Source organism: Hipposideros armiger, unplaced genomic scaffold (assembly GCF_001890085.2).
Source record: "Hipposideros armiger isolate ML-2016 unplaced genomic scaffold, ASM189008v1 scaffold_1235, whole genome shotgun sequence".
Lineage (NCBI taxonomy): Eukaryota > Metazoa > Chordata > Mammalia > Chiroptera > Hipposideridae > Hipposideros > Hipposideros armiger.
Window position 1 is genome coordinate 347502 of NW_017732585.1, and position 26511 is coordinate 374012.

General features: G+C 40.3%; 1 protein-coding gene across 1 annotated transcript in view; it reads left to right on the top strand.

Annotated features, from left to right (window-relative positions):
* The window catches only part of LOC109376906 (neuronal tyrosine-phosphorylated phosphoinositide-3-kinase adapter 2), a gene marked incomplete at its 3' end in the record, with an annotated part of 180275 nt that overhangs the window by 120606 nt on the left and 33158 nt on the right, over positions 1-26511 (top strand). Inside the window, exon 4 of the mRNA XM_019633058.1 lies at positions 1892-2196. Within this exon, the coding sequence (XP_019488603.1) occupies positions 1892-2196 (305 nt within the window). The remainder of the gene's footprint in view (positions 1-1891; positions 2197-26511) is intronic.

The window sequence follows — 26511 nt, forward strand, 5'->3', positions numbered from 1 at the left end:
CCCACCTCTATACCTCTATGCTCCCTTAAATTCCTAATGATTTTTCACAAACCATTCTACTTGAGTAAGCTCCTAGTTTGTTTGTTTGTTTGTTTGTTTGTTTGTTTGTTTGTTTGTTTTGATGGATGCTCTTGAAAGCACAAACATTCATGAAAACAACGCACAGACAGGAAGCTTACCACTATGATGTGAAAACATCCATTTATCTGTCTCTTGGATTTCACTCATGCTTCTGGGTATCCGTTGCTCTAATCAGTGCTTGGAGCTTCCAGACACCGTTATTTTGTTTTGCAAAGATGGTATATCTACTGTTGGAGTTATCGACTCAAAGTATTAAGAAAACAAATGAATTCGATATAAAAAATATTTTAAATTGAGGGGCAAGTTGTCATTGGAATTACATGCCAGAATCAGTCTCATGCTCTTTTTGAATCCTTTCTGGCTCAGTCCACAATGGTCATATAATTGTCAGAAGTTCTCAGTTGAAGACAGAAAGGAGCCTCATTCTCCATTATTGTTCCTACTGAGATGATAAATTTATGACAAACATAATAATGACATGAAAGATATAATAAAGCGTAATGCAAAATCTTACCTTGAATCTCATCAAGTTATAAAGGCAGAGTCAGCTAAAATTAAGGTTAATAATAATAATAATAATAAAGCCTAAGTAAACTTATATCTGGAAAGGTAGATTCAATCAATAGGTTTCCAAAATTCATATATTTGAAGATACTTTTAACCATTTTTACATGCCTAAGAAAATCATTCATGTATTTCTAATAATGTCTCTTTGTGTTTCCTTAATTGACAAATAGACATAAATGGAGAATAGAGATAAACTCTAGGAAAATGCCTCTTTTAAAAATTCACATTGACATTCATGTCATTTTTCTTCATAAAAGAGTAGCTTTACTTAGTGGCATAGAGAAAGGCCCAAGAGTTATTTCCTATATGATTAGTTGAGCTTCAAACTGAGAGACATTTCTTATGTTTTTACATTTTTGTTCAAACTTTCTTATGTAAAACTTAAACTTAAGAACCTTACATTTGGGAGCTTTGCATGCTCTGAATATTTATGAGGTCTTTAGAACTGTCCCAGGATCAGATGCTATTTTAACCCCACCTCTTTATCAGATGCCGCTCTTCTGTTCTGTGAGGCTAGCTTATTAGGAGAATACGCTTTTAGTGTATCTGAAGGATTCTGGAACACTGAAAGAGGCTGACAATTCCTTCACTGATTAAAACAAGCATTTTCTCTTTCTCCCTCCCTTCCTTCTTCCCTCCCTCCCTCTCTCTCTTTCTCCCTCCCCTACCATTCTCTTTTTCTTTACTTCCTCCTCCCTTTCTCTCTCTCTCTTCCCTTTGTATTTAGTAACAGGACCTCCTTTTGTTGTTGTTGTTTGTTCTGTTCTTCTCACTATAGAAACCAGGGAAAGGTGGGGATAGTTTCCATGAACTGGGGAAGGAGTCTTAAGTGCTGCCCGTTGGCCTCCATCATGGGCCACAAGGGTGGCTTATTGTCATGGAATTCTTGTTTCCTTGTTTAAACCACTTTTTAAGATTGACCTCAAAGTAAAGGAAAATGATTAAAGATGAATTGTGCTAGTCCGCATCTTTTCGATTTGGAATACCATTTTGAGAGCATCTGGAGACCAGGATACCAAGATAGCTGGAACTAGGTGTTAGGATTCCTGATTATAATCAAGTTCTATCTGCTGTGCTATTTAGTGTAAACATATAGAATGTTTTCACTTCCATGGAAATGTTTCTTCAACTGTGTCAAGTTAAAGTTGGAACTATCCAGGTATTATCCATGTGGTTCTGTCCCCGGCCTTGCATTTCCTGGCTCAATTGATCTCCATGGGGTTCGGTCTGCTTTCTTTTACAGCATAGGTGGAGAAGTAGGGAGAAGCCACGAAGGAAGTTACGTGGGCAAACATTTCCGCATGGGGTTCATGACGATGCCTGCACCTCAGGACAGACTTCCCCATCCTTGCTCCAGCGGCTTTTCCGTGAGGTCACAGTCTCTGCACTCGGTTGGGGGCACCGATGACGACAGCAGCTGTGGCTCCCGGAGACAACCACCCCCCAAGCCCAAGAGGGACCCTAGTACCAAGCTGAGCACATCGTCAGAGACCGTCAACAGTACAGCCACCACCAGTAAGGGCGGGAAAGCCCCAGAGAGGACTGAAGGTAAAACACCCCATGCCCAGTTCGCCTAGAAAAAATAGTTCAGTCAACACGATATTTGTTTTCTTTGTTTGTTTGGTTTTTTTTAAGCTGAGCCACCCTGTCGCCTGTGGGCAGCTCAGTGGCAGCTCAGCTCGGGCATTGAACCCGCGACCCTGTTGCTCAGTTAAGTGAGCTCTTAACCAACTGAGCCACTCAGCCGGCCCAGTCAACACGGTATTAGCGCGCAGCTGCCTTTCACCTTGGTTCACATAACCCTGCATCTGTGTCTCTGAGGTCCCAGAAAAGAGGAATGGAGGAGTCCAGCTGAAGGGAAGGCTGTTTATTGGCATGTGGCCAAAAGATACCCAGAAAAATGTATTTAATTCACCAGAAAGGAAAGACAATGGGTGTTTTCTTACCCCTTCAAAGCTTCAAATCATTAGGGAATTATGTTGCCTAGAAAGATATCTAAAACTTATAGTTTCTTGCTTTTATAAGTATTATTTTATATAATAATAGAAATATTATGTGATTATTAGGGGAACCTTGTAATACAGGAAAACATAAAGAAGAAAAAATTATAATCACTTAAAAAATCACAAGTTTTTTTACATTTTGGTGTACCTCCTTTTGGTGGGGGAAAAAAAGAAAAAAAATATATATATATAGAGAGAGAGACAAAAAATGTATACACATTTTAAAAAATGAAAAAACTATATTAAGATTGTAATACTCAATATATACTGATAACTCAAATCATTATATTCTACAAAATGACTAGTCAGTATTTATCAAAAGTGTCAAGGTCAATTCAACTTTGAAAAGTAATACATAGATAACATCTCTTAAAATATGTATATCTATTTTTTGGTACCTCTGATATCTATATATATAGATATAGATATAGATATAGATTAGATATAGATATAGATATAGATATAGATTAGATATATAGATATATCTATATATAGATAGATATATCTGTATATCTGTGTGTATATGTATTTCAGTCTCTACTTTAATCTCTGTCTTTAATTTCTACCCATATTTTCCCTCAGCTATGAAATACACAGATCAAATCTATCTCAGCCTCTTTGCTGCTCTCTGAATACAAATTAGGTCATGTTAACCTGAGATGTCATCAGCTCTTTAGTCCTTACTTGAAGACGTAAGTTTCAGCTTTCTTGAGTTTTTCCTGAGAGCCCCTTGGTAGGAGAGCAGCCTCAAGTGTGCTTTGACCTGACTGAGCCCCTTTAGATTTTTGCATGTTAGTTGTGGAAAATGCTTTAAGATTCCCCGTGCCACCATTGCCAGCTCGAGAGCATGGCCGTACCAGGCTGTGGGGAGCCTTTCCCTCACTCTGCTTGTCCCAAGCACTCTCCACAGCAGGCTCCCCTGGACCCCAGTCTACAGCATTTCACAGTGGTTTGCAGCAGAGTGGAAGCCAGGTGGACCTTTCCTTACCTGGGCAGGTTTTTTTGTCGGCCGGGCTCTCCAGACCCTCACGAAAGCTCCCTGACCTGGTCTCGTCTTTCCACAGAAGTTTAATCCTAGTCCATGGGTTGAGACGCCCATGAGGCTTGTCCCATATCTTCCATTCCCCTCAGTTCTCCTTTTTCCCTGTATTTGTGCCCAAGTGCCTGTTTAGCCAAAAAACAAAAGCCTCTGTGCATACTGAAGAATACAAACAAGTGCCTGGAGATGCCACTAATCCATCCCTTCTACATGATAAATCTCCACTCACGCTCAGTTTTTCCTACTACACATGTATGCAAAAATACATCATGGGTATATGTGTGTGTGTGTGTGTGTGTGTGTGCAATAGTACAAATATAAATAACATGTATGTGTATGCATATTTACAAAATTCAAATCATAGTGCATAGAGTTGTGTGTTTTGTATTTTCACTTATTCTATTGTGACTATTTTCTGTGGTGTTCAATTTGCTAAGAAACACCATTTTCAAGGAGAGAAGTGTACATCATAGAACTTTACTTAATCATTATCTTCTTGAATCCTTAATTTGGTCCCAGTTTGGTTTGCGACAATGAATAGTACTGCAATGAATATGTGTCTATCTATTTACATAATTATGTGTTTGTTTATTTGTTTGTTTTGCTGCTGCCTTAGAGTAGATTAGAAATTTGATTCTTTTTTTCTCATGATTCAAGGTCATCAGTATGTCCTTCAACTTGTAACACATTGATGCTTTTAGAAACAATTTAGGTGTTTTGTTGACTTGTTAATACATAAAAGGGCCCTAGAGATCTGCCTTTTGAACATTTTAAATATTGTCCTTAGCTTTTTTTGATACTGATACACAATGCCTTTCATTTCTCTTTATTTTCTGTAGTCCTGTTTCCAGAAGTCACCCCTCTCTTGTTTTTACTGCCAGAAAACTACATAATCAATTATATTAGACTGTTTGCTAAAGGAGGTTAGTGATTTAGAACAGTGGTCTCTGAATGAAGGGGGCCTGAAAGCAATCTAGAATGATACAATAATTAAAAGGAATAAAAAGCCATCCGATAGGGAGGGGAGAGATGAAATAGACAAGGAAAACAGCCAGTAAGGAGTGTGTTATCAAGCAGTGGAATGATGCTGGAAAATTTCCTGGACGCTGTGTCAAATACTCCAAATGTGTAATTACCAAATGTGTGATGCCTCACAGTAGCCCCGGGGGAGGGGCACCTGGGGTGTTCACAGTGGATGCAAACACAAAGCTATGATGTTGGCCCCATAGAAGAAACATTTGCATGGCGATTCAATTGTCTTAAAAATAGAACTGATTCCCATTCATTTGGGATGCTCGAGGTAGCTTATTCCTGAGGTAATGAAGCTCATAATTCATTCTGATCCCTTCATCATCCAAAGGTGTAGGTTTCCAAATAGCTGGTTATCAAACAGAAGATAGCAGCTCTGTTAACTTTACTTCTTCTGAGGATAAAAGAGGAGACAGTGACACAATTACAGCAGCAGCAAAGACTCCAGTTAGACTTGGAAAGCTACTTGATGGGCGGTGAGATGTACTGCACACTAGGTCCAGTTTCAACAACGTTCCCCCAAAGGAGCTCTAAGGATGGGGGAGCCTTCAGCTATAGTGTATCTTTGGGGATGGTCAGTGGACCAAATGGACTATTAGGATCTGGTGCAGAAACGGTCAACTTTTACAGAAGAGTGATTCTCAAAGCAGATTTCACCTTCTCTTCAGAGCACTTAATCAAAAGGCAATTGCAAAACTGGATACATTCAAATCTCTTCTACCAAGTTATAACTGCAACAACAGGGGAGAATCCTGGCTCAATTCAGAGATGGGGAAAAAGTCTTGAGTCCAAATACATGCATTCATATGTGTGCACTCAAAGCCAAAATTATATAAATATGTAGATTGTTCTTTTATAGATGCTCAGTTCTTTATGATCGTGAATTAACTGGAGTTCATTACAGAGCATATGGTTTTCTTTAAAATTTTTCTAGCTATCAAAATTATAACAAAGATGAAAAATGACTTTTTAAAATCTTAGCCTGTCTTTCCTTTTCACATTAAATGTCAGCAAAATCAAAATATTGATTCAGTGGCCTTAGAATGATTTCCATGGTAACCGACTTCTATTTAACTAGGGGATTATGACTTCCCTGTGGATAGACTTTAAAAAGAACTGGACTTGTGGTAAAACAGCTTTTCAGAGTAGAAAAAAAAAATAGCTTAATGATGAACACAATCCCCCCCCCCAAAAAAAAATCACATACCAAGAAAAGTATAATTTAGTTTTGAAAAATTATAATTCTGCCACATTAAAAACATATATTTACTATTGTATTTTAGGATCTTCTACAATAACACCTTTAAAAATTATACAGTGCAGGAGATAAACTGGCAATCATTGCTCTTTTCTATTGCCTCCATGTGGTACCTGTTTAGTTTGAGGAACTATTAGATGAAATAAAGGAAGTTAACTAAGAACAATGAGCGTGCCCTTCAAGCCCAGTCTCATATGCAATCCAAAGGAAAGCAGGGACCCTGCATCCTCACAACGACTGTTCTCATTGTTCAGGTAACCACGGATCTCATTCCTCGGTGTCATCGTTAGAGACGCTCTGTGGCACAGGCAGAAGACACTGAACTTCGAATCAATGTGCCAACGTTGGCTTTGGGCTAGTGATCCAATGAGACAGTTCCTTTCAAATGATTATAAAGAACTGGAGAATTGATTGTGCTGCCTCCCTCACAGCCTTATGACAACCCAGTGGCGTAATGCCTACAATGGTGCGTGGTAAAAAGGAATTTCTCTACAAATATAAGTTAACACTATTTTACATATGTGATTACCACCTAAGGTGATCGGTATCATGGGTCTGAATACCATGAAATTTTGGTTTGGAGGAGCACATATATGAAAACCACAAAGCAGAAGGAAAGAAAGGGCACAGGTACACACGCTCTACATGTTTGAGGCTTAAAGTTTTACACAATGACCTGAATGTACAGGGAAGTGTTCCCCAGGTACAAAAATCTGTTCGTAGTGTTATGACATTAATATAATAGTGGGTTCTCGGAAAAGTCATGATGCATTTTTGCAACGAAAAACATAGAAAAAAATACGTCCTGACTTTTCTGACAACCCAATATTTAGTAATGAAAAAAAAATTTTTACTAAATGTCAAGTACTTTTGCAGTTTAGAATCCCTAAAAAATAAGCATTTCTAACTTTCATTTGTTATGAACTCTTCCTTCCAATCATTTCCACCCCTTAATTTATGATATTATTGCAAGATTGCCTCTTAGCAAGCAATGAGGATGTATTTTTGATTCGGGATGGTTTACCTGGTTTCTGATTTTTACCTTCTAGAGATGTTTCACAGAGTCATAATCTGGGAATCAAAAATTGGAATAGCTGCAGGGACATTTGAAAACATGATTTTCCTCAGGAATGTGAAATGTGTGGCTGAGCCAGAACGAAGGGAGGAAGACTTAAGTTCGTCACCAGGTCACTGCCTTCACAACGAAAACACAAATTCCTGCTTAAAGGTGATCACAAAAGAAAGTGACAGCCTCTAAGGATGTTGCTTTCCATGCTTCCATTTATTCAGTCAAAGCTTTGAGTGCCTGCCTTGTTTTCCGGGGGACCCAGTGGTGGTGGGCAGAACAGTAGTGGACTGGTCCTTTGCCTCACGTTACTTACAACCCCTGACTTAACCTGTTTTCCATGCTACACATCGCGGAGCAAGCACTGATTTAAAAAAATCATTTCTAGAAAGCAGAAAAATCTGGCATGACAACCATGGGAGTGTCCTCTCTGTAGTTAGTAGTTTAGCCCTGGAAGAATAATGTGGTTTTCCCTACAAAGGACATGTGTTGCTCTTTTGCTGTTTGGTGTTCATGATTTAAAGGTGCTTGCATTGGATTTTCTATCAATTGAAAGCTTCAAAAGCAACCGGGAGACATTTAAAGAGAGAGGAGGAGAAACACGCTGAATGTGTTTATTATCTTGGGGAACTTATGGGTTTCCCAGGTCAGAATTCCAGTTTGGGAGCTGAAATCAGCACCACTCAGGGGCAGCCATATAATTGATTTTGCTTTCTCTGTCACTAGGTCTGATCTCATACTTATCAGGTGATCGTAATTTTTTTTTTTTTAGCTGAGCCATCCTGCCACCTGTTGGCAGCTCAGCATCAGCTCAGTTCAGGCCAGGAATCAAACCAGCGACCCTGTTGCTCAGAACTCGCACTCTTGAGCGAACTCTTAACCAACAGAGCCATTCGGCTGGCCCTATAATTTTTTTTTTTAAAGATCATTCCTTTTATAACTCAGCATGACATATTAGGAAAACATAGGGCTTTAGAGGCAGACTTTAGTTACATATCAACACTGACAACATATATCACCATCTCTCTCTCTCAGCCTCAGTTTCCTCATTTGTAAAGCGGGAATAGCAATACTGACCACATGTGGTAGGCAGAATAGTATCCAAGATGGTACCCAATATTCCCCACTCCCTGTATATTCCCTGGAACTGGCATACCACTGATGGCTTGAAGATGAAGGGGACATGTGGCAAAGAATGTGGGTGGCCTCTAAGAATTGAGAATAGTCTCAACTAAAAGCCAGCAAGGAAACAGGGATCTCAGTCCTGTAACTGCAAGGAGTTGAAATCTGCTCAGAACAAGAATGACCTTGGAAGTGGGTTTTCCCCAGAACCTTCAGACAAGGACTCAGCCTGGATACCACCTTGATTTCAGCCTGTGGGAGCCTGAGCAGACAACCCAGCCTCCTATTCTCTGGTTGTGCCTAGACTTCCAATCTATAGAACTGTGAACTAATAGAAAGCTATTGATGTTTCAACTGCTGTGTTTGTGACAACTTGTTATGTAGCAATGGAGAAGGAATCTATCCTGCCAAGCTGTTAGGCAGAACATGGGAGATAAAATACATGAGGAAGGGCCGGCCAAGTGGCTCAGTTGGTTAAGAGCTTGCTCAAGAGCGTGAGCTCTGAGCAACAGCGGTTCGAGTCCTGGCCCAAGCTGAGCTGCCGCTGAGCTGCCAATGGGTGGCAGGCTGGCTCAGCTAAAAAAAAAAAACCCCAAAAACAAAAAACCAAAAACATGAGGAAACCACAAAGCTTAGAGCCTGCTGAATAAAAGGTGTTTAGAACCTCACTGCCCTTCCTTTCTCAGCACCAGGCTGTATTCTCAGGTAGCGAAAGGTGGTTAAGTCAGTGCCAGTGGCTTCCCAGGCTTCCCAGGCCAGACCATGATAGTAAACAAGATGGTGACCCTCGGAAAATGATGACATGTTAGGCCTCTTGAGTATCTGCTTATCCCTTTCTAAATTTGTTTGGATCTTTTCCCAAGAGGGTCCTCCATTTCCCACTAACAGTTTTTGTTGGTTCAAAGGGCTCAGCATTGACGATTTGGGTGGCTTTCTGAAGGACTCATTGAGATGACCGCAATGTGCCTGCTCAGGCCTTTTTTCACGTAACAAGTGGCACTTACACTTCACAGTATGCACCCAAGAAGTGCTTGAAGCCCCAGTTAGCACCACACTTATAAAACAAAAGAAAGTGGAAAACAAGCTCTCAAAATCATCATCGTTTTGGCATTGCTTAGTGTTCTAGTGTATGTTCTTATTTGTTTTATGGGATGAGGTGTGGGAGATTAGCATTGAAGGCCCACATTCCTGGATTTCTCTTTCCTGGTTGACAGAATCTGTGAGGCATCCTGGTATAAAAACCATCTGTCAAGCCAGGCGCTGCTCAGACAGAGATGGAATTGTACATCTGCAGTGTGTCATCTTTTTCTAAATGTACCCTGAGGCCCATGAATGAAACAGTTTGTAAGTCAAATCATCATGCAGCCCATCTCTCAGGCCTTGCCGTGGTTGTTGATTCTGGTTCAAAGAATGATCCTGCCTCGTTAATGGCCTCCCCCATCATGCTTCTATGAAGTGGCTGGATTTGACCTCCTTTGTCTCAGTATCTTAGATTCATAAGAGGGTTTCTGTTCCTGCTGTTGGCTCAAATGGACTCTTCCATGAGAGACCAATAAGCCTAAAGTTCCTGAGTGTCTGTTGTGATCAGGACATCGATTTGGAAGGTGGTCAATTGCTGTGCAACAAATTGACACCAATTTAGCGGCTTAAAACACCATACCTTTATTATCTCATGGTTTCTGTGAGTCTAGAGTCTCCCCAGAGTCACCCAAGGCTGCAATCCAGGTGCCAGCTGGGGCTGGGTCTCATCTGAGGCATAGGAGCCTTTCCATGCTCTCCTAGTTCTCAGCAGAATGCATGTCCCTCAGCCTGTGGGACACGTGACAGCTGACTGTTTCAAGGACAGCAGGAGAAACAGACTCACTCGGATTCTCTCCCCCCACAGAAAGCCTGGATCTTCTTTTAAATAAATCACCCAGAATAACCTCCTTTTTGATGAACTCAGAGTCAACAGATTAGGAACCTTGATTGTATTTGGAAAGTCCCTTCACCTGTTTCCATACACTGAGTTCATCACAGGAGAAAATACTATCATATTCACAGTCCTGCCTGCCCTCAAAGAGAGAGGATTATACAGGATGTACTAAGTCCCAGAGGCAGGCGTCTTATGGCCCAGCTTGGAATTCTGTCTACGCAGAGTGATACAAAGGAAAATATATAATAAATATTGCTTTCCTAGAAATTACCCAACCATGTGGTTGGAGACTTCAGAAGTCAACCTGTGGAAAGCCAACTAGCAATGCAAGAAGTAAACTGTAATTTAATAGAATACTATAAATATCACAAGACAATGTAAATAATTGGTTAAATAAATAGGGGACAATATAACTCACCTCCCCATTTCCCCCTTTGTATTTCCTTTTTCTTATAAAATGGCAACCACCCCTACTGCAAAATGCTTGGGTTCTTTTATTGAGTTGAAAGCGGGAAAATTTTTTTGGCTTCAGCCTTACCTGGGAGACATGAGAAAATGTATTCCTGAGTCCAGCAGCCTGCATGCCAAAGAACTTCTAGAAAATAAAGATCCAAGTAAAATAGTGACACCAAAATGGTGCAAATACTAAAAATTGTAGTGTGCATAAATGCCTGATTATTTGATCCTCACTGCCAGTTTTCCTAGTTGGTGAAACTCTTGTTGACCCAGTGGGCTAGCTTGACCCAGTGCAGTGACTGTCCCCTAAAACACCAGGTGGATGAGGGCTAGAAACTGTTACGACTATGGTGCTCCCCAGTGCTTTGGCCTGTGGATTTCTCCAGAACCCAGGATTGTAGGGATTGGTGGTAGTAATTTATACTAAGTACCTTCCTGTCCTCTGCCCACCTGTTGAGTAGCATTTTGATGACAAATAAAGACGAGACTACATGCTCCCAAGTTATGCAACTTGTGAATTGCAACCCTGCATCAATTTCCAATGGTGGATAAATGGACATCAGAGAGCATGTGTCCTCGAATGGAGTGGGGGGTACTAATGTAACTCCATTGCAACTTCCCCCAAGGTCTCTGTGCTTGTCTAGCCACAAGCTTGGACAAGAATTTATCTTCCTTTGCAATAATACTAAAGCACTAAAGGAGTAATATAGTACATCATTAAATTACTAATTACTAATATTTTGTAAGGAAAGTGGAGGGAAGGAGTTGACAGCTTTCCTTCCTTAAACGACCTCTCCCTCTTTCACGTCCTCTCTTCTTCTGCAAAGCCCTCACCTCTCCTCTATTTCTTTAGACTACAGTCTGGCCCCTAAATCCTGAAGACAACTGAGACAGGATCGATCCTAGAATGCAGTTCAGAGCTTCCTTGAACTTACATAAGCATGTTTCCTGGGAGTTACCCTGGCCGCATCCCAACCTTCCCAACCCCAGTCGGTGTCTTTCTCATAAAAATATTTTCTCCCACTTGATTACATAAAGCATTGGATGCTTTACCAAACAGTTAAAATGCATTGTTTATTTAAGAAAGTGGTGTGAACTTCTTTATACCCATACCCTCCATCTCATGGATTTAACCATAGGAGGAGAATCTTTCTAGTAGATGAACTTACCCCAAAGTATGTAGGAAATCGGATCTACTCATTTTGAACAGTATCGTTGACCCATAACCCACCTGAGCCCCCATCCTGCATCCCTCCTACCTTGTTCAGCTGGCTTCGAAAAGACCTTCTTGTGTGTGCTTGTGCCACGGCCTCAACACTCATTTGTTCCAGATCCCTAATGTACCGCTATCTGACTGCCCTCCAGTGCCACTTGTGGCTCCCATCTCAATGGCATCCTAACATCTGTGTCCATTGTTACTTCTCTTCAGCATTATTGATCGCTCCCATATTTCCTAAATCCCCGGCTCTTCGTCTCCCATACTCGGCTGTCTACTGATTTTCTTCCGTTGCCTGCTCTCTAGCTCTCCTTTGAGGGGATCTTTCATCCAGCCCAATTCCTAAATGGTGATGTCTTCAGACTCCATCCTTGGCTCTTATCTTCTACTCTAATATATGTTGAATAAATAAGTGATAGATTCTAAATTCTCTCCAAATGTCTGACTGAATCTCTGGACCCACACCTGTCTGTAGATATCACAGAGTCTTCAGACTCATCATAGACACACTGAACCCATCATTTCCCCCATGTTTCTTGTCTTGAGACCCAGGTTAGAAACAGGAGAGTCAGATCAGATCGCTCTCCTTAGCCTATCTCCACCATCTAATCAATTATATCAAGTCTCACCAATCCTGCTCCTCACACCTCTCACATCTGACCCTCTCCTTCCATGTGCACTTTTACTCTCCTATCTCAGGCCATTGTCATTGTCACTTCTCACCTGGACAACTGCACAGACACCTCACCGGTCTCCTTTCCTGCAGCCTCACCTTATCAAACCTACCCTCCTTATAATTTCCAGAGAGAATTTCCTCATGTGCATGTCCACTACTGTCTCACTCTTCTACTCATTATTGATTTCATCCGAACGCATGTCAATCCTGTTCATCATTCACCTGATAAAAGCACAACTCTTTGGCATAGTCTTCATTCTGTGACCCCTGCCAGTCCGTATGGCCACATCACCCATGATTCATGACTCCCACAGCAGTCCCAAACTACATCATTTTCTTTGAACAAGCCAAACTTGTTCCTGCTTCTGGGCTTTTCTGTGCATGTAAAATCCCCTCTTTCTGGAATGTCTTCTCCAGATGATCTCTATGGCAAATTTCCACTCATTCTTTAAGGCCCCAAAGCAAGTGTTATCTTCTCTTTGATGACGTATGTAAGCACATTTTTCTGTGATTGAACAGTACTTTATGTGGAATTCCAGTATAGCTGTTATTGTATTTTATTCTGAATACTTGCCTGCTTCTTTGTAGCATAACCAGTCTAAGCACTCCTGAAGGGTGAACCTTGTCCTTTTGTCTTTGCACCTTCAATGCCAACCACAGAGTGGGGGTTAATAGGTCATGTTGAAAGGGCATATTTTGAAGAGTGTGCTATTTCATAAATGAGTCTTCCAGGAGAATAATCAATACAAAGAGTTAATGCACTTTCAAGCATCTTTAATACAGAAAGAAGTTCAGGCACTTGGAGAGCTTAGAGAAAATGCACTGTGATTCATGGTCCTCAGAGAACAAGTACATTGGCCATCCATCATTTCGGTCCCAGCTTTGTTTACAATACAGTAACCACTCAGAGTGATTTAAAAGATGAGATTGTTGTCTGCTTGCTCCTAGGTTTATAAAACCTTATAATATATTTTCTCCATTGCTTTACATTTCCGAATCTTGGTAGGTACACAAATTAATTATAGATGGTGGCAAAAAATTCCATTGACAGGCTCTAATGTGTTATTGGCACCATATAACTTGAGTTTATCCTCATGTTATAAATCAAAGAATGTTCAGCTTGTGCCATTCAGATATGATTAAAACAATTTTCTCAATTAAGACATAATAGAGAGCTGAGATTCCTTTCCCTTAAGTGACATTTGGAAGTTAGTTTTAATAATTTTTATTCTTAAAATTCGGGGTTTCCCTTAGTCACTTGTGTCATAGTCTTACAGGCCAGATATTGCCTTCCAGATGAATTCTGTTTTGTCATTCTACAAGCATCCCACTTCTGAGCAGTTCTTCACTCTACCTTTGAGAGGCTGTGGAAAGCCATTTTTAAAGCAGAGTGGCTGAATGAATGTGTGCATAAATCTTGCCTTTAATTGACCTCGATGAAGCATACACTCATTGCAGAAAGAGCGCTTTCATTTTATGGCCCCATGTCTGTACTGAGAGTTTTATATGTATTGCTTTCTGTGATTTTTCTTGTTAAGTGGGAAGGCAGTGATTTAAGACAAGCTCTTTTTAATTTGTTTTGTTATGACTGTGTATTAAATGGAGTTGATTATATGGAGCAGAACATGAGAACCCATCACCCTTTGGAAACCTCTGCTTTCTGACAATTTCATCTACTGAGAACAGCTGAGAGCAAAGAATCAAAACGAGTTTGGGGAGCCCGAACCCTTCTTGCACCAAGGCTCAATGAATTTTACAGAATGTCAATTGCGCATTTTGTTTTGTTTTGTTTTCACTTGCTGGAAAACCACCCTGGAGGAAGCTGGGGAAATCTGTTCACAGCAGCTTCTCATCAGAGGCACTCCACTACAAGACCACCCGGGGTGGGGGGCTGCTGCAGGCAGCTGATGGCTTTGGGGTGTTGTTTCAGGAGCCAAGCACTTGAGAAGGTCTGTTCTCTGCAGGAGCTGGACATGGGGAAGCTGCTTGCACAGCGGGAGGGAGCTTGGCTAGTGAACCATTGGAAGCAGGAAGTAAAACCCTTTTCTGCTGCAATGTCTCTCCAATATCCTCTACTGACAAAGCTTAACGTTGTGCCAGCTGGCCCAGGAGACAATATTTCAAGGGCCTAGAGCTCTTATTATAAGCAGGGAAACTGGATGAGTTTAGAAGGGAGAGATAATCGATGGATAACTTGCACAGACAGGAAGGAGGTGAGGATGGGATTTAGGTAGATATCTTGAAGCAGAGTGTTTGTTCCAAGTGGAGAAAAGCATTGCTTCAAAGATCCAAAGGCAAGAAGTGCATAGCAAAGAGGTTAGTGTTGGTGGAACACTGTGGGGTGAATAGGGCAACAGCAGGAAATTAGGTCAGAGAGGACGAAGCAAGTGAGACCGTGTAGGACCTTCGTGGTAGGCCATCCTGGGGCTTTGCAACCAAGGGTACCACTGCAGGGCATGGAGAGGAAGAAAGCATCATATGTTTGAAAAGAATCATCCTGGTGACTGTTCTGATGATGGCTTCATGGGGGTCAGATATAGAATCAGGGAGACCAGTCAGGAGGCTATTGCAGTAATAAAGATGAGAGATGATGATTGCTTACACCAAGCTTGCTTAGACCAAGGCAGGGGAAGTGGAATTGATGAGAAACAGAACAGCGCTACCATTTCTGTTTGAGCACTTACCCATAATCCCACCTCTGTTCCTTCCTTACTAAGGATATAGATATAGATAGAGATGTAGCGATGTTGCCATATTGAAGATTTTTTTGTCCTATCTCTGGAAACTTTTCCGTGAGAAAAAGATCGTAGTGCTCTATATAGATAAAAACTCATTAAATGTGTGCTATTCGTTACATTTACATTTTCCCTTGCAATCTGGAAGGTTGTAAGCCAAGAGAGACTTTCAGTAAAATATCTATAGATGCTTCAATTATAAATAGAGCAGCCGCAGCTACTTCATCAAGTAAATAAATGCAGAAGGCTGTATTTAACTTTCATGTTTCCAAAACACAAATCAAGTTTAGAATGTCTCTGAGATAAAGGCAGCCCCCTGTGGCAGCCCCAAGCCCCTCCCAGCTGGCCCCTGCACGGTGGGCCGTCCTACCTTGCTTGTCAGTCTCAGCCCAGGCTCTGCCCACAACCTGGGGCTCAGTGTCCCCTCCTACCCTCCAAATGCACCCCTCCTTGTCCCTCCCCATTGCCCATAGACTTACCTGTGTTTTAATACGGGTCAGTTTCCCCTACCCCTTAGAAAATTTCTGACCTTCTTCACGTTCCTGCCCCAAATCTCTCTGAGTGAAGGTTTACCCAGCTTCTTCCAAGACTGGGTTTTTCCCGAATTAAGCATTCTTTCTACGTGCTTCCTTCCATAGAGTGTTGGCACACTTGGCATTGCTGTTTTTGTTTTGTTTTGTTTTGTTTGTTTGTTTGTTTTCTGTAACACTGCTTCCTCCTTTAAGCTGTGTAATTTTTTTTAAGGTTTTATTGGGGGAATTGGGGGAGGGAACAGTGTTGGGAAATCGGGGAAGGGGAACAGACAAGTTGCTGTCCTTTTGTTCTTCAGTCTAGTTGTGGAGGATGTCGCTTCACTGGCTCATGTTGGTATTATCATTGTGCTCTTCCCAGGTGAGGCAGATCGCTCGCCGGCCATTGGACGGCCACTCACGGCAGCTCACAGCGGCTGCCAGCCACTCATTGTAGCTCATGGCAGCCCCACTGCAGCCTATGCCATCTCTGGCCACTCACAGCAGCTCAGCTCCAGGTCGAGCTGTTGTTCACCATCTTAAGCTGTATATTCTTAAAGGTCTTACTCTTCTTTATTTTTCCACTAAATGTCCTGAAGCATGCTATGTTTAGTAAATATATATTGAACTTGACCTTTATTTATTTGGAAATAAAGCTGCAGAGATTAATATTAAATCTACTCATTAGAGATGCATTACCTAATAAGAATTGATATAATTCATACTATTTTTCACCATTATATACCAACTTAAGTCTGTTACCAATAATTACTTTTTCCACTGGAATAGTTATTGAATTGGGGAGAAATTCTTTACAATAGTCAATACTACCTGTGGCATTTACATCCCTGCAGGTACAATAAAAGCCACACTTTATTAATACTTCTTAATACTTTTTCAAATGAAGCATAATTATTTTCCTTAACTCTTGCACTTCCAGAATCTGTCACACTAGACAAGTGAAATTGTTTATGATCCTTAATCTTCTTCCAGAACTTCCCAAGTGAACTATGATATGGGAAAGATGTATATCCTTTTTTTAATACTCAAGTTGTCACCAAATGTAAGTGCTTAAAATAAAATTGCCTATGTATTAAGCAATAGACCTCACTATTCCATTACAAAAAGCTCATGTGTCCCTGCAGAATAGGAGGTTTACTGAGGATGTCAAGCTTCCTGCAACTCTAAAATTATGCTAGAGGGGAACGAAACCAGAATGCAGAGAGAAAGAATTAAAGTGGATTTTATAGCCCTGTTCTGTGGCAACATGGAGGGGAAAATAACTTGAAGGCATCCAATAAGAAAGGGAGTAATCCGAATCCCGGGCTACAATGTGAATCCACAGCTCGACAAACTCTCTACATTGGGAAATACTGCTGTAAACATTTATTTCAAACCTGAGAGCTTTCCATCCTGAGGGATAATTGTGAGTCAACTTGTGTTGTTACCTTCCAGTAATAAGCCAAGTGAGGTTCTGAGTGATGCCTATAATGAAAGCAAAATTTCTCAGAACTTAGCCATTTGAAATAGTGTTCTCCATTTCCTAGAATGGTACTTGAATTCTGTTTGCTTATAGGCATATTTCATCTGGTCTATACTATAACGTTTTTCCAGTTGTATTACAATTATGCATGCATATGTCTGTTTTCAACTCTAAGGAGTGAACTCCTGTAGGGCAAGAATATCATGTAATGTACGTTTGATGCCAGTTAAATGCTCGATGAAATGTTTGTTCAAAAAATAAATGAGAGAATTAAGCATAACTTCTACGGTCCTAGATTGAGCAAGTAAATATCTGATGGAGTCCTTACTGAGATGAGAAAAATTAAGGAAGAATTGGGTTTCAGATTGATATGCTTGAGATGCTTTGTAGATAGTTAAACGGAGATAAAAAGTAAACAATTGGATATAATCTTCTGGAAAACGAGTTAGAGATATAGATTTGGTTATCATTAGAAGAAAGATGACATTTAGCCACTGAATTTGATAGAATCAGCTTAAGAGACAAAGCAGAGGTTCCGAGGGTCTAGAAACCACCCATGTGTAAGGTGTAAGAAGAGAAGCCAAGAAAGGAAACTGAGAAAAAGTAGCCGGTAAGTCAGGAGGAAAACATGAGGTACTTTAAAAGTCAAGGGAAAAGAAGGTATAAAGATATAGTGATGAATGGTGAAAAGTCTTCAAGAGCTTAACTAGGTTGAGGCCAGAAATGTGTCTATTTGACCTGGCAATATAAAGGTCTTTGGTGATAGGGCAATAATTTGGGGACTGATGGAGGGAGAAGCCAAATTGAAGAGAGGATTGAAGAGAAAATGGATTATGAGGAAGTGGAGAGAGGGCAAATGCAATTGTTTGGAAAGGTTGGCTATGAAAAGAAGCAGAGAAATAGGGTGATAGCTGGAAGGAGATGAGGGATCAGGGTAAGGTGTGTATGGACATACTTGTATGAATTATGGGAGGAGCAAGCACATGTTAGAATGGTGATGAGAAGGACCCAGAAGAGAGGGAAAGACTGATGAATGAAAGGGGAGACAACAAAGGAGGGGATTGAAAGCTCGTCATTGCCTTTGATGGGATTAGGGCTTTTTCCTCTGTGCTCAAAGAGAAAATGGATACAATTTCTGGTTTTTGTCTTAATTCGGTCATGAGAATAAAAGGAAACTTCTCTCTAGTGGTGCTCCCATTATCTATGTCTATGTAGCAAGCCACCGCATAACTTTGTGACTTAAGAGTGATTTATTATTTCTCATTATTCTGGGGATTGACTGGACTCAGTTGGAAAGACAGTCTTTCAGATTCCAGGGTTCCTCTTCATGTGAGTCCTCACGATTCAGTAGTCTACCTTTCCAGCGCATGGCAGCTGGCTTCAAAGAGCATGCATTTCCAAGAGGACAAACTTAATATTCAAGTATTGACCAAGCATATGCTTGTGTCATACTTGCCAACATGCCACTGGCCAAGCAAGTCACCTGGTAAAAACCAAAGTCAGTGTGAGAGAGGCTATACAAGGTCATGCATGCCAGGAGATAAAGTTAACTGGGCGTTAGGGTGGAGGACACTAAAGTAACTATCATAGGTTGTTTTTTTTGGATATTTTTATTAAAATATAGCTAATATACAATATTATATTAGTTTCAGGGGCACACCATAGGTATTCAACATTTATATACCTAAAGAAGTGATCACCATGATAAGGCCAGCAACCATCTGACACCATACCATGATATCACAATATTATTGACTATATTCCCCATGCTGTACATTACATTTCATGACTTGTTTTATACCTGGAACTTTGAACCTCTTATTCCCCTTATCTTACCCTCCCTCCCCCTTTTAATTTTTCAATTATAGTTGACATCCAAAATTATTTTATACTAATTTCAGGTGTACAACATAGTGATTAGACATTTATATAATTTAAGAAGCAATCATCCTAACTAATCTAGTACCCACCTGGCACTATACATAGTTATTACCATATTATTGGCTATATTTCCTATGCTTTACTTTATATCCCATTGACTATTTTGTAACTTCTAATTTATACTTCTTAATCGCTTGACCTTTTCACCCTGCCCCTTACCCCCTTCCCATCTATCACCCTGATAATCTAGTACCCATCTGACAACATACATAGTTATTACAATATTATTGACTATATTCCTTAAGCTATACCCTACATCCCTATGACTACTGCGTAACAACCAATTTGTACTTCTTATTTTCTTCCCCTTTTTCACCCACTCCCCACCCCCCACCCCCAAATCTGGCAACCATTAAAATGTTCCCCATATCTATAAATTGTTTTCTGTTTCATTTGTTTGTTTATTTTGTTCTTTAGATTCCACTTATAAGTGAAATCATATGACATTTGTCTTTTGCTTTCTGACTAGATACACTCAGCCCTCTAGGTCCATTCATGTTATTGCAGATGGCCAAGCTTTCATTCTTTTAATGGCTGAGTAATATTCCATTGTATATATGAACCACTTTACCTTTACTCATTCATCCATCGATGGACACCCAAGCTGCCTCCACGTCTTGGCTATTGTAAATAATACCGCAATGAACATATGAATGTACATGTTCCTTCAAAGTACTGTTTTGAGTTTCTTTGGATAAATACCCAGAAGAATCTTTCTTTTTCTCTTGTTATAATCTTTGTTTTAAAGTCTATTTTGTCTCATATCAGTATTACTACCCCAGCTTTCTTGTTTGTTTCCATTTTCACTAAATAACTTTTCCTATTTCTTTACTTACAGTCTGTATGTGCCTTTTGATCTGATGTGAGTCTCTTGTAAGCAGCACGGGAGGGTCTCATTTTCTTATCTATTCAGATACCCTGTCTTTTGATTGGAACATTTAATTTATTTATATTTAATGTAATAGGTGATTGATATGTAGTTATTATGATTTTATTCTTCATATTTTTTGTCCTTTTTTTTTTCCATCTTAAAGAAGCCCCTCTAAGATTCCTTATAAAGTGGTTTGGTGATGATGAACTCCTTTAGCTTTTTCTTGTCTGGGAAGCTCTTTATCTGTCCTTTGATTCTAAATGATAGCTTTGCTGGGCAAAGTAATCTTGGTTGTAGGTCCTTACTTTTCATCACCTCGAATATTTCATTCCAATCCCTCCTGATCTGCAAAGTTTCTGATGGGAAATCAGCTGGGAGCCTCATGAGAGCTCCCTTGTAAGTAACTAACTGCTTTTCTCTTGCTCCTTTTTTAGAGTCTCTTTGTCTTTAACTTCTGCCATTTTAATTATGATGTGTCTTGGTGTGGGCCTCTTTGGGTTCATCTTGTTTTGGACTCTCTGCATTTTCTGGGCTTGACTATCTATTCCCTTCACCAGGTTTGGGAAGTGTTCCATCATTATTTCTTCAAATGGGTTTTCAATTCCTTTCTCTCTCTCTTCTCCTTCTGGTACCCCTATGATGCAAATGTTGGTATGCTTGATGTTGTCCCAGAGGCCTCTTAAACTGCCCTCATTTAAAAATTTTTTTTTTCTTTTTGCTGTTTTGTTTGGGTGTTTTCTGCTACCTTATCTTCTAAATCACTGATTCAATCATATTCTTCATCTAATCTGTTGATTCCCTGTAATGTCTTCTTCATTTCGGTTATTATAGCCTTTATTTCTGACTGATTCCTTTTAATGTTTTCTGTCTCCATTTCTGTGTTCCTATCTCTTTGTTGAAGTTCTCCCAGAGATCACTGAGCATCCTTATAAACCGGTGTTTTGAACTCTGCATCTGGTAGATTACTTGTCTCCATTTGGTTTAGTTCTTTTGGAGGAGCTTTGTTGTGTTCTTTTATTTTGGACATGTTTCATTGTCTCCCATTTTGGCTACCTCTCTGCGTTTGTTTCTATGTATTAGGTCATGCTGTTTTGTCTCCCGGTCTTAGTACAGTGGCCTTATATAGTTAAGTGTCCTGTGGGGCCCAGTGGCACAGTCTCCCTGGTCACCAGAGCTGTCCCTTGTGTGGGTGGTATGTGTCCTCCTGTTGTAATTGAGCCTTGGTTGCTCATTGCACAGCAATGGGAATGATTGATACTCAGGCTCATTGGTTGTGAGGACTGGCCTTGACTACAGTGAAGGAGCTGTTGTGGGGGGCCTGACTCTATGTAACAGTATTTGCTTTAGCAGGGCTCTGGTGTCTGCCCAGTATGCCCTTTGGGTGTGTCATCCCTGGAGTTGGCTTGGTTTGAAGCTGGCCACTGGACATGCCAGTCTCAGGGCCACCTGGGGGGGAACCTGCTGCAGGCCAAGTTCAGCTGCAGCCTGTACTTTGCCCAGAGTCACCTGGCATGAGCCACAAAGCAGTCTGCAGATAGCTACCATTTGTGCTGGGCTTGGAGGTGCCTCAAGAGGCCAAGCTGCAAACTGAGGGCAGCTGTCATTAATGCCAGGCTTAAAGCTGCTCAGCCAGAGGTACTGAACCTGCTGAAGCCAGATGCTGCTTGTTTGGGTTTTGTGAACCTTTGAGAGGCTTTAGGAAAATTTTCAGCATGAGCCAAGGCAGGTGGTTTGTATGGAAGCAGCTTGGGTGTGCTGGAAAGTTGGGTGGGGCGGGGCCTTAGGGAATCAGGATGAATGAATGGTGTTAGCCAGTTTGATAGAGAGAGGGGAGTGCTCAAGAAGGAAACAATGGCTTCCGCCAGCTCCTCCACCTGGGAGAAAGCTGCCCCTCCAGCTCTTACTCTACAGCCAGACAACTCATTTCCTCCCCATGTGTACCTGTCACCCTTCCCACTGTTACCCCAGTGCTTGGGCTCAGAGTAAGCAACTCAGTAAGTCAGTGCGCGGGTCCTCCAAGAGGAGCACCCGGGACTCCAGCCACCCTCTCAGCCACAATCTCCACTAGTTTTCACAACAAGAAATTTTGGGGACTTCTCTCCCTGGCACTGGAACCCTGGGCTGGGTGTGGCACTTAGACCTCTCGCTCCTCCCAGGGGACCTCTGCAGCCAAGATATCCCTCCTGATTTTTAATGGTCATATGTGGGTATGGGATCAGCCTGTTCTGCATCTCTGCCCCTCCTACCAGTCCCAAGGTGGCTTCTTCCATATGTCCATAGTTGTAGGGCTTCAGTTCAGAAAGACTTCAGGTGATTCTCAATGGTGGTTGTTTTGTAGTTTAATTGTAATTTTGATGTGGTCCTGAGAGGAGGCGAGCACAGCATTTACTCACTCCTCTATTTTGACCAGAGATCACTTTTATTTTCTTAAACAAAGCAACATTATCTCTTAAAAGTTGATTGGGAAAGAAATACAAGAAGTAAGACTGCCATTATGGGAATTGGAAAGAATATTTTTTGGCAGTGTTGAGTACCTGTGTGAGCTGTATTCATGAAGACAATAGAAAATAATATAAATCTATTATTATAATTTTGTGTGATATTTTGCAGCAGCTCTTTAATGCATACAGGAACAGGCAAATTGGCAAGGTCATCTACAAATGTCTAACTCTGGGAGAAAGTATGTAGACAGCAGAAAAGTGACACTGTATGTGATATCTACCCTTTTGTCTTTTAAAGACTTTCTTGTTCTTCTCTTTTAAGAATCAATCAATCCAGCACAATAAATTTTGATATGAAAAGAAAAATATGTTAAACCCTTAGAGGTAAAAAAAGAAAGGTATTAGAAACGGTCATTGGCATCAAGAAATTTATTTTGATGGTTGAGAAATTTATAAAGTAGTTGGAACCTTACTTTCTATTACATTGGTGTTTGTTGCTTCTTTACTTTTCATTGACTTCCCATGCAATTTTCCCCCATTTGCTCTCTTCAGTGGAAAATTCTCCAAAATTCCTTCATGTTTTCAAAGTTTCTTAGTTTCTGTTATATTAGTGTCCAATCACAAATATAGAAATTATACTTGCTATTTAAACCTAGAGAATTTCATATAAGGAGCAGAGTCACCACATATGGAGCAATGAAGAAACAAAAAGAGGACACAGAAATAACCCAGAAGCAGAAATTGCAGGAAAATGCTACCATCCTTTGGGGGCAATGGAAAGAGGTTATTAAATCTCAGAAGCTTGGAGAAAGGAGTCTAAAGTGAAGGGTAACTTTATATATGTATGTCTTGATCCTTTCTGCTGGAAACACATTATTCCATTGGTTTCAAAGAAGGATTTGACAGGTACTCTTCACTTTTCATTTTCATGATCTTAATCATTGTTTTAAAGGTTCCAAAATCAAGAAGTGCATAGGCCTTCCATTTGGGGTTTTGTAAATGAGGTGAAAAATTGATCAAATTTTATCAAGGATTAAAGAAAATGCATTTTCTAAAAATGAAAAAAAAACGAGGCATTTAATTAACGTATAATAATCTTGTCCCTTAGCCTCCATTGCTAATCCTTTTTTTGTAGCAAAATTTTCATTTTTCCAGTGGCAATAAAAACAGCAAGTTAAAGAATACATATTCTAAAATAATATTTTTCTTTCTTTCTTGTGACCGCCTATGGCCTTGATATAAAATAAACTATTTGTAGTAGAGCAAAACTTCCCTACCCAAAGCATCTATAAAACTGTCATCAGAAAACATTTATCTTGATAATAGCTAATGCACAGGTCATGAGAATTTAAAGCAGTATTTGCAAAATAATCACAGCTTTCTAAATGCAGTATTATAACAGCTTACAGGAATTTTAAGCATTTTCCAGTTTTCTTACAATTTTTGTCTTTATTTTTCTATATAAATTATGTTAATGTTTTTGGAATGATTTTTGGAGGATAATTTGTAAACTAAAATAATCATGTTCAAGCTTTATTCCAGAAGGATTGATGTTTTGACCAGCCATTTGGAATGAGGTCTGAACAGCCAAAATAAATATAGGCTAGGGTGGGAGGGGGAAAACAAGCATTTTGTCTCTTATGCTTTAAAAATACATTGTGTGCACCTGAGTTGAGTTTTTATTTTATTTCTTTTTCCTTCCATTTTTGAATTATACGTAGAACAAGGTAGGGTCAAATCTGGGGTAATCAATGAACAACCCCCTTTTCCCTTTTCTGTGCCTGATATTTTTAGTGTTGCTCTCCCAACCAAAGATTCTTGGTTGTTAACAACTTCTAGTCAAGTCTTGGGTTAATAATAACATACTTCATCTTTAGGGGTCATTAGAACTTCCAGACTTAAGGTCCAGACATCTGGTTATCAGTGGTAAATGGTGTGACTAACAGGTGTGGTATGTGTTCCAGGGGATGCCACCATTGGCTTTCCACCATGTGAAAATGTCCTCTCCTTCTATCCACAGGGACCACTGCCATACAAAGCCATCTAAGACTGATGGGTCCTTCCCTCCCCCTCGACCTAATAATAACGTCAGTCAAAATCATTTATAACTGATATGAGGACACGAGGAGCTCTAAATTTTCCAGAATCACCCTGGGAGCTGGTGAGAGATAGAGATGGAAGACATGGTTTGGGGATATTCCTCCTCCCTCCATTTCCATTCACCCTAGGCAGGGATCATCCAAGTAGTAGTTAATGTGTGCCTCCCCCACCACACACACCTCATGACACCACACCCTGACAGTTTTTATCCTGTTCTTTGTTTCTATCAGCAGTATTACTTTCTAACATAGCATATGATTTGCTTATTTATAATTATTTATTGTCTGACTCTTACTAGTATATAAACTCTCTGAAAGCAAGGATCTTTTCATTGATCTTTTCCTTATCAGCTAGAACACCTAAAGATTTGTTAAGTTTATTCATAGGAATAGATTTAAAATATTACCGTATTGGAAAGCTAGCCTTATAAAAGGTGAAGATTCTCTTTTGAGGAATATTCTCTTAAGTGAACATAAACTTTTTTCTGATTCTGAAATAATCCTATGCATATACTTTAATAATTATGCAATGCATATAATTTTATTGCATGCAAACATATTACATAGACTAATACCAGCTGCTGCAAACTAAATTTTAGTGGGTTTACAAATATTCTTCTTGCTCACATGACTGTTCAAATTTCGGTGTTTGTGGTCTAGAATGGCCTTCCCCCATGTGATAATCTAGGCACCCAAACTCTTTCCCTGTGATGGACCTCCTGTTTGCAAGGCTCCTCAGTCATCAGTGTTTAGCTGGCTGAATGGGAAAGGAATGGCTTCTTAATCATCTTGGCCTTGAAGAGACATGCTTCACCTCTAGTGATCCCATTCCTTTGATCAGAACTGTTACACAGCTCCACCTGGGTGCAGTATGATGTGCCGTCTCTGGTTGGACAGCTACTTTGCAGGGACAGTTCTTCACTAAGGTAGGGAAGGAATGAATCTGATTAATTGTTTACTGTCTGTTGCATTTCATGACCAAGTTCTCCTATAGTATGCATGCCCGTTGATAGGCTGTATTAGTGAGGTTTTCTGTCATAATAATACATAATAACTCAAAGCATATAATGGTGGACAACCTTGTCATTGACTGTGTTCAACATCAGACCATAAGTCAGTTTCAAGTCTGCTCCAAATGCCTCTGATGTTGGGATGTAGGCTAAGCAGCAGCAGCAGCAGCAGCAGCAGCAGCATTTGGGGCAGGCTTTTCTCAGGAGCATGATTGAAAGAGGCCAAGTCAAACCATGCATATCTAAATCCTCCTGTTAGACATGGAATGGATGAGGGCTACACTAACTTCAATGGCCAGGATAAGTCACATGGCTGAGCTCAACAAAATGAGGAAGACAACTCCCCCGCTGGCATGTGTGGTGTGATGGGGTAGTGAACATCTGATGACAAATTACATCCCCCACAAGTTTAGGTGGAACAGATTCAGACATAGAACGGGAACTCAATATGGCCTCTCAAATGGTTTCACCCGAGAATAGAGAAGCCACTGAAGTGAGGGATACTCAATATTCAGAGGGCACAGGTAATTTTGAAATACCAGTCTTCAGAGCCAAATTCTTACTTCCTTCTCTTTAACTTCTTCCCAATTCCTGGACAAAGCTATTTGATCCCTAATACGCAACAATCTCCAACTTTTCTTCTGCCCAACACTGCCTTTGTACTCTAATCTTTTCAGGCTAGTTCTTGGGCTCTTCATATACCAAAGTCATGGTCCCCTCTGGGTTTTGGTTAGTGCTATTATATGTCTGGGGTATGTCACCCTTAATCCTTGCTTCTCTCTGAATCTCTAATTAATCTCCACCTATTGAATATTTACAAAATCTCACCATTTTTTGAGGATTTATTTATCTTCTGTGCATTAACAATCTTCTTTCTTCTCCACTCCATCTCTCCATCCATCCATCCTTTCAACAATATGTAATGGTTGCCTAGTATATGTCAAGAATTCTTATACAAAATGGGGATGTGGCAAGAATAGATAAATTAAAAAAA